The sequence below is a fragment of the Cnephaeus nilssonii genome (genome assembly GCF_951640355.1).
Source record: "Cnephaeus nilssonii genome assembly, chromosome: 11".
NCBI classification, from domain to species: domain Eukaryota; kingdom Metazoa; phylum Chordata; class Mammalia; order Chiroptera; family Vespertilionidae; genus Cnephaeus; species Cnephaeus nilssonii.
This window is the reverse complement of record NC_137082.1, coordinates 61,564,508-61,576,891: the sequence shown is the minus strand read 5'-3', so window position 1 is coordinate 61,576,891 and position 12,384 is coordinate 61,564,508. Positions and strand designations below refer to the sequence as shown.

At 49.3% G+C, this 12,384-nt stretch overlaps 1 protein-coding gene across 1 annotated transcript in view; it reads right to left on the bottom strand.

Annotated features, from left to right (window-relative positions):
* MTCL1 (microtubule crosslinking factor 1) overlaps window positions 1–12,384 on the bottom strand; it is a 123,441-nt gene that overhangs the window by 45,009 nt on the left and 66,048 nt on the right. Inside the window, exons 4-6 of the mRNA XM_079785233.1 lie at window positions 9,725–9,784; window positions 3,110–4,411; window positions 1,857–2,012 (exon numbers count right to left, since the gene is read on the bottom strand). Of these exons, the coding sequence (XP_079641359.1) occupies window positions 1,857–2,012; window positions 3,110–4,411; window positions 9,725–9,784 (1,518 nt within the window). The remainder of the gene's footprint in view (window positions 1–1,856; window positions 2,013–3,109; window positions 4,412–9,724; window positions 9,785–12,384) is intronic.

Genomic DNA, 12,384 nt, shown 5'->3' with positions numbered 1-12,384 from the left:
GCACACAGAGCAGGTGTCTGGGGTGATTCCAGCACAGCATGGCGGCCCTGCTAGACATCACTGTGCTCAGTGTGAACTGAGAGCTGGGACACGTGTCTTCCTGAGCTTTCTGCCTTGGAGGTGGATCATTCAATTCATGTGAAATGTATAGAATTGTGAATCTGCTAGTGTCCAAGCAACCAGTATTCCAGATGAAGACCCTGCATGGGGCACGGGTTGATCAAAGGGTCTTACTGTGAAAGTTCCATAGAGTTACAAGACACACCAATCACTAAATCTATTTTTTGGGGAAAACCCAAATATGTAGTGCTCTGTTTTACCTTTGGTATAAAACCTAGGAACAGCTTACCTGCAAATTTGGAAAGAGAACACACTAAAGTTGATCTGCCGTAATACATGTCCAATTCCATGTCCAGAGCCTGTGCCCAGAAGACATCTTTAAAAATCACAAATGCTTATGCTGGGCACTGTGAGCTCCAGACTGGCAGGACCCGGCATTGCTGCTCTGGGGTGGCACACAGCAGCCCCACATGGCACGCAGGGCTTCTGCTTGTCGTCCGGGAGCTGGCACTGCCGTGTGCTTGGCCAGTGGCATGCGGAATTCTCCTTGTCACACCTCTGTGTGGTCCACAGTTACTTCTCTCTCGGGCATGGACTTGGATGCCACCTTTGGGCGAGCCTGGCCTCTGCCAGAGTAAGGTAAGGTGGTGGACTACAAGGGCTGTTTCAAAAACTGGTTTTGTTTTACTTAAGCTGTTTGGAGAAGGTTTTCGTGTTACTGTGTGCCCTACCCACGAGGGTAGAAATGTGACATACTCTCTCACAGACTGGAGATATTTGAACTCATGTCTGGGTGGGCCAGCTGCCCCACCCGCCTCCCTCTAACAGGGGGACTCACTGCCTAACCAAGGCATTAGCTGCAAGCTGAGCAAAAGGCCCAAGCGCTCCACCCCCAGTGCCTCCTCATTTCTTAGTCAAATGCCTGACCTTCTTGTGGAGGGAGCTCCTGTTTGCTTCCAGGTGTGAGGCTCCCTCCCTGCCCTGCTCCCTACTCTGCCCTTTGGAAGCCACTAAGAAGGCTCAGAGCTGAGTGGTAACACCCCCACTGGGAATAACAAATTAAGATTCTTTATCCAGATATTTTCTAATGTGTACTATGTTGCCTAACCCTGCAATACCCTGCCGTGACCAGCAGTATCCGAGTCAGGGACTCACTCCTCAGAGACACCTGTCTTTTGGTCCTGGGTGGAATTACTTGCATGGAGGAGCTTTTGCCGACAGGACCACTGACAACTGTTTCATAGAATGGAGTATCTGTGGTGGCTCAGGACTTTGTTGACAAGGCGTTACCGTGGGAACAACAGAGCATGCTGAAGAGTCCAGGTCAGGAGTGCACGCCTAGACTCTGCTACTGGCCAGAGCGCCGTCACCAGAAACTACGGGACGCGTGAGACATGGGAGGGGTTTTCTCCAGACTAGCAAAAACAGTGCTTGGTGTTATCCCAGTTTTCTTTCCTGTTTGACAAGAAGCCGGGTAATGCTCACAAATCAGTCTCCTACGTCTTGCTAAATTTCCAGGCACCCATGGGCCCTGGAGACACAGGTGTACGGGTGGGACCATGCCTGCCTGACCAGGGGTGCTGGCAGTTCCCTGCATTCAGCCTGCGTAGACCCTCCAATTCCAGCTGCATGTAGGGGGTTGGCTCCTAGTGAAGTCCTCCTGATTCCATCTTTTCCTACTGTGTTTGCTAAAGGACTTGGACTCACAGGAAATGTCAGACAGCCAACCACACAGCAAGGGAAGGGTGGGAGGGCAGGGGAGAGGGGTGGCCGGTGGGACCAGCCAGGTTGCTGACCTCTAGATTGAAACAGCTCTGGCCTCCCGGCCTGCAGCTCCGGGCATCCCCGTCGGCTCGGCGGTGCAGCTCCCGCGTGGCTCGGAGGTGCAAGTGCTCCCGCTCGTCCCCTCGCTCCTGACCCAGCTGCCACTCCATCTGATCTCTCAGTTTGGACTGTTAGGTGCATGGAGGGATTTGGTTGTTGTTGTTTTTTAATTTTAAATAAAAAACAAAGGACAAGAGGGTGAGGGTGGGGTAGGGAAGGGAGATAAAGAAAAACAAAAATGGGTAAGGCAGACGACTGAGAACACTACCAGACGAAGAAAAGCACGGACAGAAAAACCAACTTAAACACAGTGGCATAAGAGAGTGAAGAGAACAGAACCAAAATGAGGATGAGCAAAACGATGGGCTGAAAGATCTGGAAAGCAAAGAGAGAGGGGGAAGAATGCAAAACACTGGTTATGAGGCGCATGCAATGGGGATGCATGAATCACAGACGCAACCGCAAGCACGCTACCCATGAAGGATACGGAAGCAAGGCTCCTCCTTCCTCGCTGTGGTCGAGCAGTCAAAGCCATAATCCAGGGTGGCAGCTGGGTCATGCACCCCAGGGCGACGCATAGGAAAGCAGTCCTGGGACGGCTACTCCACTTGGCCCTCACCCTCGGCTCAGGGAGGGCAGCGGGAGCAAGCCAGCAGCGAGACTTTCCATCACAACCATCCTTCTCTCAGAGCCGGGCTCCTCTCCCCACTCTGGCTCATCTTCCAGTGGGAGTGGGTGGGCCTGGGAGCCTAGGGCCTTTCAGAACTGTCCCCTTTGGCAATGAAACTTGCTCCTGAGCGAGTCTGCTAATTATCCTGACTGTGAAATGAGTTTGCACTTTGTCTTAAAACTCCTCTTAGCTTCTTCATCAGGATAGCTGGTCGTTTGAGACACCAAAAAAATGAGAAAGACTGCTTCGATCCCTATCGCTTCCATTGGGATTAGCCTGGTGTCATGAGGGAGGACCTCTAAGCCAAGAGCAATGGCGCAGTTAAAAATAAGAGAGGAAAAAGGAAAAAGAAACAAGGAAATAAAAGAGAACTTAAAAAAAAAAAAGAAACCCAACCAATAGAAAGGATTTGGTTGACACTTGAGGCTTTAGTACAATGCAGGCTTCAAATCATAACCAAGCAGCCGTGAGCAGAATGAGTTCAAGTGCAGCAAGGCCAGCAAGGAGGAGGAAGAGCAAAACCGAGCAGGGAGGCAGAGCCAGGAGCCCCCTTACCTGCAAGTCTGGGACCAGCTCCTTCCCCAGGTTCCCGATGGGGGAGTCCCGGGACACGGAGGTCACAGTGGAGAGGAAGCTGGAGGACTCTGTGAGGTGGGGCAAGGGAGACAGGCCTTCCAGGCGCTCCCTCACACCATCCCCGAGCCGGTTCACCTGCTCCAGGAAGGTCTGGAGCTCCTTCCGGAAAGTCTTCATCCTGGCATTGATGGTCCCCAGCAGCTGGGGCCCCTTCCTGTCCCCCTCCCCCTGAGCACCAGGCCCCGGCGAGGCCACGTCGTCCACAAAGCCATTGGTGTCTGTGATGAGGCTCTCCATGGTCCGTTCCAGCCGCTCAGCCTCGTGCTTTATGCTCACCAAGCACTCGGAGTCCTCCCTGGCCCTCAGAACCTCTGCCGGACACAGCTCGCTGGCCTCCGATGGCTTCCCGCTGCTGAAGCCGGATGTCTTCTCCAACACCTCTTCCGAGTCACTCTCCCCGCCAATGGGGCCCTCCCGCCTGGGCTGGGGCAGGCGGCCTTCCTCCCCATCACTCTCCTTCTTGGCTGTGTCACTGTCGGCGTCGCTGTCCCGGGGGCTCGGGGCACGCAGGCCCAGGTGGGCGGCCAGGTCGTAGCGCTGGACGTTGGACAGCAGCACCCGGTTCTCATACTGTAGCTTCAGGACCTTCCCGCTCAGCTCGCTGATCTGCAGCCGGGCGGACTTCAGCTCCTCCTGCAGGGGAGCCCCTCCATTCATGCCCTTGCCTCCGCCATCCGCCAGCCACCCGGGCTCCGGGCGAGGTTCAAACTTGAACTTGCTCAGCTCATGTGTCAGCTGCCGGTTGTGGTCTTCGATCTCAGATATGGACCTTCGAAGCAGCTCCGCTTCCTCCTCCACGAACTGCAGGTGTCGGCGGAGCTCCGTGGAGGACTCCAGGGAGTCGCCGAAGGGTGAGGTAGGAATGCTTGGGAGGTGGTCCCGGCCTGGGCCCTCGCGCTCATACTGGCCTCGCATGTCCTCCATCTCCGCTTTGAGGCCTCGGTTCTCCACTTCCAGCTCCACGATCTTCCGGCCCAAGATGTTGGCTTCTTCCTCCACCAACTTCAGCCGCAGCTTCAGCTCCGCCTCCCTGGTGCTGGGCGGCCCACCGGCTTCCCCGGTGGGCAGGGGGCTGTCCACGTCGCCATAGAGGGCCTTGTACTTCTGGAGCTCCTGCTCCAGCTCGTCCTTCTCCTTGCCCAGCTTGGCCATCTTTTTGCGCATCAGGGAGCCTTCCTCTTTGGCAAACTGAAGCTGGCATTTCAAATCGGCACTGTCATCCTGCCAGGAAAGAACAGCCCAAGAGAAGGGTTATTTGAAAATACCAAATGTTCGTGTTTTTGATGATTTCCCTCGCACCTCGCCCCCAACGCACACACAAAAACAAAACACCGATCTTTTTGTCAGTGCGTCAGGTTACAGGAGAAGGGGCCAAAACAAAGCCAACGGGACCTGGGGACTTCACAACGTCTGCGGCTTTGTCACAGACACAAAAGAAACCAAACGATTAGTTTGGAAAACACGTGCACATGAAAACCATCATACAGGTGATGCGTGAGGAGAAAATGAAATGAAATTCAACACCTGCCGGTGATGCGGTGATCCCACGTTACCTTGTGGTCCAACCTGACTCATCACCAGCATCAGTGGGAGAGAGAACCCCTCGTCAAGTCTGATGCAGGCACACAGGCTTCCGTAGCCACTTCCACCTGTGGCCACTCACTTCCTCCACGGTGCAGACCTCCCTCATCCAAAGTGGTCATCAACCCACAGGTGTTACTAAGAGGGGGAGGCCAGGTGACCCCAAATCATGGCCAGGTTTTCCATTGACATGCTGAGAACCTGAGACATGGCAATGCCCCTCCCCGCTCCCCAGGTCTCCCTAACCCCAGTGTATCACAAGGATGACATGAGCACAAAATTATGAGATGACAGGCATGAGGGTGCTTTGGGAGTCAAGGTGTGGGGTAAGTACCAAGCTCTGACAGTTAGTATGAATTGGTTACTGCAAACCTCAGCACCTGGGTTACTCACAACCTTCCGCCATGCAAGTGCAACTTCAGAGCCTGGGGTTATGTTCCGCTCCCTTTAGTTGCTATAATGCAGCAGGAAAGTAAACTTAGAAACCCAAGGCAAGGAGGTTAAGTGTTTCTAAACCTGAGATGTAGTTATTACTGGAATACCAGAGGATGCCGAGGATCACCAAAACAGACTCTCTCTCTTAAATGCCACACTGCTTGGCTGAGGTCAAGAGGGCAATATTTGGCCAATTGGAAAGCAGACTCTGCCTTCACAGTGCAGGTCTCAAAGCCGTGAAGCAACACGAATTCTGGTTTGGGCTTGCGCAAAGGTTTTCTATCACATTCAGTGGGAACAATGACCACTTTCATGAATCATTCCTCTTTGATTGGCTATCAGAAGTTTCAAAGGGCTGTCACGGGGACAAAACTTTCAGCAAAGGATTCCCCATCACACAGAGACATTCAACAGCATGTTGGAGGGTAGGCAACCCCATCAGCCTTAGGGGAATGGACGTCATCAAACCAATATCTGGAACAAGTCAATCCTCTGAGGAGAATGAACTCTTTGAGTGTGTGCTCACGTGGCCTAGTAGAGTTGACACAGCTTTCACACTCATTCTCTGCCATGTTTTTGCCACCTCTCACCATTAGTCAGAAAGATATGGAAAGACCTCCCTTGGTGACCCCCCAACTTTCATCCCTCCACCCACCCACCTCTTCCCTGTCCCACAAATCTATTGGGGATAGGGAGTGATGTGACAGGGCCGACTGGAGGAAAAATCTAAGGCCAGCTGTGAGCCAGTGCTGCGTGGAAAGTAGGCCCTGGTGCTGTCTGTGCATCTTCTGAAGGACATGCTCCCCCTGCCATCCTCCTAGCAGAGGACAAACCAGTCCTGCCGCACCTGGGGTCAAACATGCTGCCCTGAGTTCCACTTCTGCCCCTTCTGTCCCTGGTACTATGGGCTGATCACAGAGCCCTGGTGAACTCATCTCCCTATGTCTAAAGCAGGATCCTCGCTCAATCACAAGGTCGTTTTGAAGGTCAAATGGAATAATGTACAGCAAAGTGGTTTGTATATGTATGATAAATCTCCATACTCTAGCACCCTGAAATTAACTTCCTCTATGTCTGAAACACAATTAATATTAGGGGAAGGAGTCAGTAACTCTACTCCCCGCCCCTCCCCCACTCTGTGTATCAGAGAGTAATATATAAATACCATTGGGAACAGAGCATGGTCTTCGTGTTCTAAGAACTCATCCCATTAAGGATTTGGTTTTGGGGGATTAAGCAGACATAAAAAGGGCTTCTATGACTAACTGGGAAATGAAGCTGTCTGCCCACTCACACTAAGCAAAATGTGTTATTAACACTGCTGGGATAGTGATGTACATATTTTTAAAGGGCCTAATTGAATAGATGGGCTGTAAAAGACATATTGTAGTCTATCCTAATACTAAGGGGAAAGTATGCGTATTTGTTGATTCACTCATTCTTCCAGTATATCAGTGATGGGCAACCTTTTGAGCTTGGTGTGTCAAACTTCACCAAAAAACTGAGCATAACTTGGGTAGTGTGTCACTTTGAGGAAAAAACATTATTTCGCAAATGTTTCATCCTCGGCATGCGGCCGCCTCAGCGGCCGCATGTCATCAGAAATGGCTACGCGTGTCAGTGCTGACACGCATGTCATAGGTTCGCCATCACTGCAGTACATACTGAGTATGTACTACACACCAGAAATTGACATTTTACTTTTAAATGGCCCCAGCTTCATAAAACTTTCTAAAGTAAAGCAAGCAAAAGTACCTTTTCAATTTATTACTAAACCTAGATTCCCAAGAAATCAATGGAGACGGACTACCAATACTTTGTAAATGGATTAGCGTACGAGTGAAAAGCCTGGGACAAGACAAGATAATGCCCTTAGCCCCATCATTAACTTGATAGCCAGTGTTTATCCTTCGTCCAAAATCACCTAAGTGATCCTATCTCCACCAGGGAACAGAAGAAGTCACCTTCTACATGAGGATGGCAGCAAAGATCATGGAAGAAAATGTCGCCAGCCACAAGGGAACTCCAACCTCTGCCCACCTCAAGCCTGGGCAGACCCAGAGATGGACAAGACCACTTACTATAACCAATGCCCTAACCCTACTTCCATGGAAACTTGCAACTGCTGAGACCTTGATATAGAAGAACAGGTTGGAAAAGGGCAAACGAGGGGCAGAGTTACCTGCTCAGTTCTGGGAGCTTTTGTCTCAAACCCAGACCAGGGAGTCTCAGGGGATCTCTGCTGAGAGTGTTCCCCAAAAGTGGAGCTAAGAAGTTGAGGAAATGGGTAAGATTTCTGAGAGGCACATGGAACCAGGCCTTGCACAAGGGTTCTGAAACACTTGGTTATAAATACTTAAGAGTAGAAAAATACTATGAAGCCCTCAAATTGCCTTGATTTCTGGAAACCTTGAACCTTGCACCATCCCTTTCCATCTGCCTTCCCCACAAGTCTGACTATCAACCAGAACCATTCTCCTCTGTCTCCTTGAACCTAAACCCCGGTCAGTTAAAGAAGCAAGATTATATGACATACCCTAATGATGTCCAATTTCTAGAGTACTTGAAGATTGAAAAAAATATCCCCAAAGTCGTCTTGTTCCTTAAAGGAAGAACTACACACACAGCAGGAATGTGACATATAATTAAAGCATGCTGTCATCGCTACTAAACACCCATGCACGATGAGGCCTGCCACCAAGACTACAGCAGTCTTTGAAAGAGCAATCTCTGAAGTCAAGGCAGTGTGTGCATTTAATGAAAGGGTCAGACTTTCTCACTCCATTGAGGTGGCTGGAGAAGGTGCTGTGCCTTCTGGGCCCGGAATGCGGGAGGGGAGGCCAGGGTGCTGGGCTCAGCCTGTCCTGGGGGCAGGAAGTCACTCCTTCTGATGCGATAGAGAATCACAGCCTCAGCTAAAGCAGCGGGAAGCTGGCTACCCATTTTATTTTGTAACCACAGACCTCTAAACTCTGCCAACTCTCCGGGGTAAGGGTCTAGGCTGAATCCTAAACTGAAGGATATCAAGCTCTGGTTTCAAGAGATTATCAGATAGCCCGGGAATGCAGTACGAAAGGAGAAGGTTGAGTCCAACTTTCCACACGACACTGTCCCTGTGCAAGCAGAGAAGGCAAGCATGGCATGGGGGCAGGACACACAGAGGACCACCAGCACCAGCACCAGCACCACCACCACCACCAGATGGAAAGGCCTTGCCAAGCAACAAAAATATATCACTACAGGTGTATATTCTTTGGCTTGCAAGTCTGATGTCTAGCCAGCACCCCAAGCGCTGACTGCTCGCATTCCTACCTTGCGCCGGGGTGCCAGTTTCCTTTGAGCTTTGGTTGCAGACCTGCAGTTCCCAAGGCGCTCCGCTCCACCACTCTGCTGGACAGAAACTCCTTTCTCAATGACACTGCAGGCTGGGGAAACTGAACACATTCCCAGGGCCCGGGGCTTCTCAAACACTCCCGAGGGGCAGCACGGCTGTCCTCAGCCCGATTTACCCACAGGGGAAGGCAATACCATGCTGCTCCTTCCAGAATGGGGCAACAGCTACCCTTTTAAGGAAAAGATCTTCCCTGGTCCAGAGCCAGCAAGCTGAAACATCCTCGAAGCCCAGGAGGGCTCAAGCACAGGAGGGCTCAAGTGGGACTACAGATGCCAATTTCCCTGTATTAGTGAATGGCAAAGCGAGACTGGGGAGTAGAGATGGTAGAAGAGAACAGTTCACCTTTGACATCCCTGCTGTTCACACCGCCTGGCCCCCTTTGAAGGGCACTCTGGGGATCAGTGCGTTTAGAGACTGGAGAAACCAAAGGAATCAGTGTGGAATTCACAGGGACGGGTCAGCGGAGCTCTTAGCTACTGCATCTCTCTAATTACCACTGTTCTGAGAGCTCAGGGAGCTGATATCCCAATAATACCTTTGTTCCCTCCAACACTTAATACTAGCAGTGACTTTATAAAAGAGGAAGAGAGGAATCCAGTAAAGCAAGTATTCAGGAAAGCCAAGAAAGTTCTGAAGAACACATACCATGTACAGAGAAAGGGCTACGCTTTTATCATCTTTTGGTAGGAACATTTCACTTTCATTTAGGACAAGTTAGGATACTGTTCAACTTGCACATATATAAAAAAAAAAAAACAATGCTCAAAACAGTGCCTTGTGAATGACTTTGTGAATAGCACAGTAGTTGTACTATGTTACTGTGTGAATGACTTTTTACCGGTTATGGGTACTGCCAGGGCCCTGAAAGGCACCAAATTACATCTCACACAAAGCCATTCTGTTCTCCTCTTTCTTGAAGGAATCACCAGCTTATGGATGCAAGAAATAAAAAAGGAGGAGCTGTCGGTTTGGAAAGAAAAACTTCACCCATGGAGGTTTTGAATGAGTCCAAATTTTTATTGCCAGATAATGTTTCTTTGAATATCTTAAAGGTGACGCTAACATTTTTAAAGAAAATTCAACATGGGGTGACTGCTTCCTGAGGAGATGTAACCTCTGCTTACCTGGTTAAAGGTTTTCTTTTCTTTGTATGTTTCCCGACTGCCTCTTCTTTTCAGGGAACTCTGAAATAGATCCAAACAACATTCTGTTAAGGAGGGGTCACCTGCCCTGGGTGGGCACCATCCCCACTGGACGGGGACACACAAGGACAGGGCTCTTCTTTCCCCACTGAAATCAAGAAACGATTTAGAGTCAACATTTCAATGCAGTAAATAGGTTGGTGAGGTCTTTGAATTCGAAAAGGCTTTAAATCCTAATTATTATATTTCGGGTATTCCTCAATTATTCAGTTTCATGAAAAAGGAAGGTGACTTAGGTAATTTGTACTAGTGGAGGGGAGACAAGAAGAGGAAAAGGTAGGAAGTTTTAGAAAGAGATATATAATATGTCTGGGGCTGCCTTATTTCCTAATTATGTTTTGTTTGGACTAATATCAAAATTATTTGATGTTTCCTGAATGCCTAAAAGTCAGATAAAAAAAAAGTGGTAGAGAGAGAGAAAAGGGTGGCTCTTGTGTTCGGAGAAAACCTAATCTAGGTTGCAACATTCTCCATGAACAAGCCCCAATTCATGATTAAACCTACATCTTAAAGATCTAAGAGAGTTCCTAATATATTTATTTGTGATGTGTTCTTGGCCACAAGTAAGTGTACTTCAGTGGACTGGGTCTTGCCTACTTTTACATACATTACAGTGCACCTTTGCCTGCTATAGGCAAGAAGTGTGTCTGAAATATAAACACAAGTATAAATACAAGGGCCTAGGGGTGTCTGAAATGGAATAACAGGGAGGCAGACAGTGCCTGCTCAGTAAAGGATGAAGAAAGAACTACTGGGAAGAAGAGCGAGAAGAGGAATTTGAGACCTGAAAGAATTCATGTAATCCTGAGAAAGGTGGAAGAAAGCCGCTTGGAAAGTTCAGATTGCTGGCTGTCACTCAGACCTTGTCAAACCCACTGTGAATGAGAGGACACTCTCCCTGGGCGCCGCCCCCTCCCCTCTGCAGCTTCGCCCTGACTGAGGCAAGCACCTGCTCCTCTGGGAACGCCTCTGAAGGTGGGTGGGCTCAGAGCCCTCTCTGCCTCATTCCTTTGCTGCAGCCCACACACCCCAACAGCTGGGACAGGAGGCTCTGATGCACGTCACTCACATAACTGTCAGCCTTGAGTTAATTAACTCAGCTCTGTTTACATTTTAAGTGTCTCATTCTCAGAAGACTAGGCCATGCCATTTATTGGACGAATTTTAGGGTTAAGAAACAAAATTCTAGCCCTAGCTGGTCTGGCTCAGTGAATAGAGCATTGGCCTGTGTTCTGAAGGGTCCTGGGTTCCATTCCAGTCAAGGGCACATGCCTGGGTTTCGGGCTCAATTCCCAGTTGGGGTGTGTGTGCAGGAGGCAGCCAATCAGTGATTCTCTATCAGATAAAAGAAACAAAATTCTAGTTTCCCTGAACCTTTAGGAGGCCTGGGTCGTGTGTGTGTGTGTGTGTGTGTGTGTGTGTGTGTGTGTGTGTGTGTGTGTGTAATTGAGTGAATGGATGAGATGGTTATAGGATCAGCATGTGAGTGGGCGCTCCCTGGTCACCAAGGGTGTGTGTGGGGGTGTGGAAGCTCGTCTCTGCCCCCCCCCCCCCCCCCTGCAGAAGCAGCTTTATTTCCTTTAGGCTTTTTTGTAAAAGCAGCGTCACACTACAGAGAGAACCAGTCTCCTCTGACGGGTTAAATGAAGCAAGTCTTAAGAAGGGCTTGAGCTTTCCCTTCTTAATAAGTAGGTTCTCCAGGATTATTCACGCTGCAGTGAAGGAGTTTCTTTGATTTGAATGAGCTGAGTGAGATGAACACTTCTGATGATTTCCCTAATAGGTTACAAACAGCATGTATTTTGTGGCTTCAATTTACAGCTAATAAAATATAAACATATGTACATGTTACATGTGTTTGTTAGAAAAGTAAACCACAGAAATTGTATCAAAATGTTAATAGCAATCATCTTCAGGTGACAGAATTACAGGTAATTTTAATTTTTGTTTTTGTGGCTTTTCATAGTCTCCAAGTTATCTACAATAAATACTACTTCTTTTGCAAGCAAACAAAACAAAAGTAACCAGGATATGAACATTTGTACTTTAACGAGGTGAGAGAAGAGGCTAGCACCCATCTCCTATGTCGGATTGCAGCGGAGCTTCATCAGAAGTTCTGTGCCAAATTGTTGGGCTTTTTTCCACAATTAGAAATTGTTTTCATTAGCCTCGACCTTGTGGTATCACCCATACATACACAGCTCTTTAAAAGGACCAAGAGGCTCCCTAAGGGTTGAAGAAACTGGCCAGGTGACCATTGCACTGCAGGCCCCTGGCATATGGCTCCCTCTCCACGTTCCAAGCAGTGATGAAGCCCCTACCCTGGCGTGCAGTCTCCTCCCTGGCTCACCTGCATATTGGCCAAGGAACCCTGGCTATAGAATGATTTGTATGAGCATCATTTTTTAAAAAAATATCTATATTTTTTATTGATTTCAGAGAGAGGAAGAGAGAGGGAGAGAAACATACATCATTGATGAGATAATCACTGATTGGCTGCCTTCTGTACAGCCCCTACTGGGGACCAAGGCCCCCGCCCCCGCAACCTGGGCATGTGCCCTGACCGGGAATTGAACCGTGAC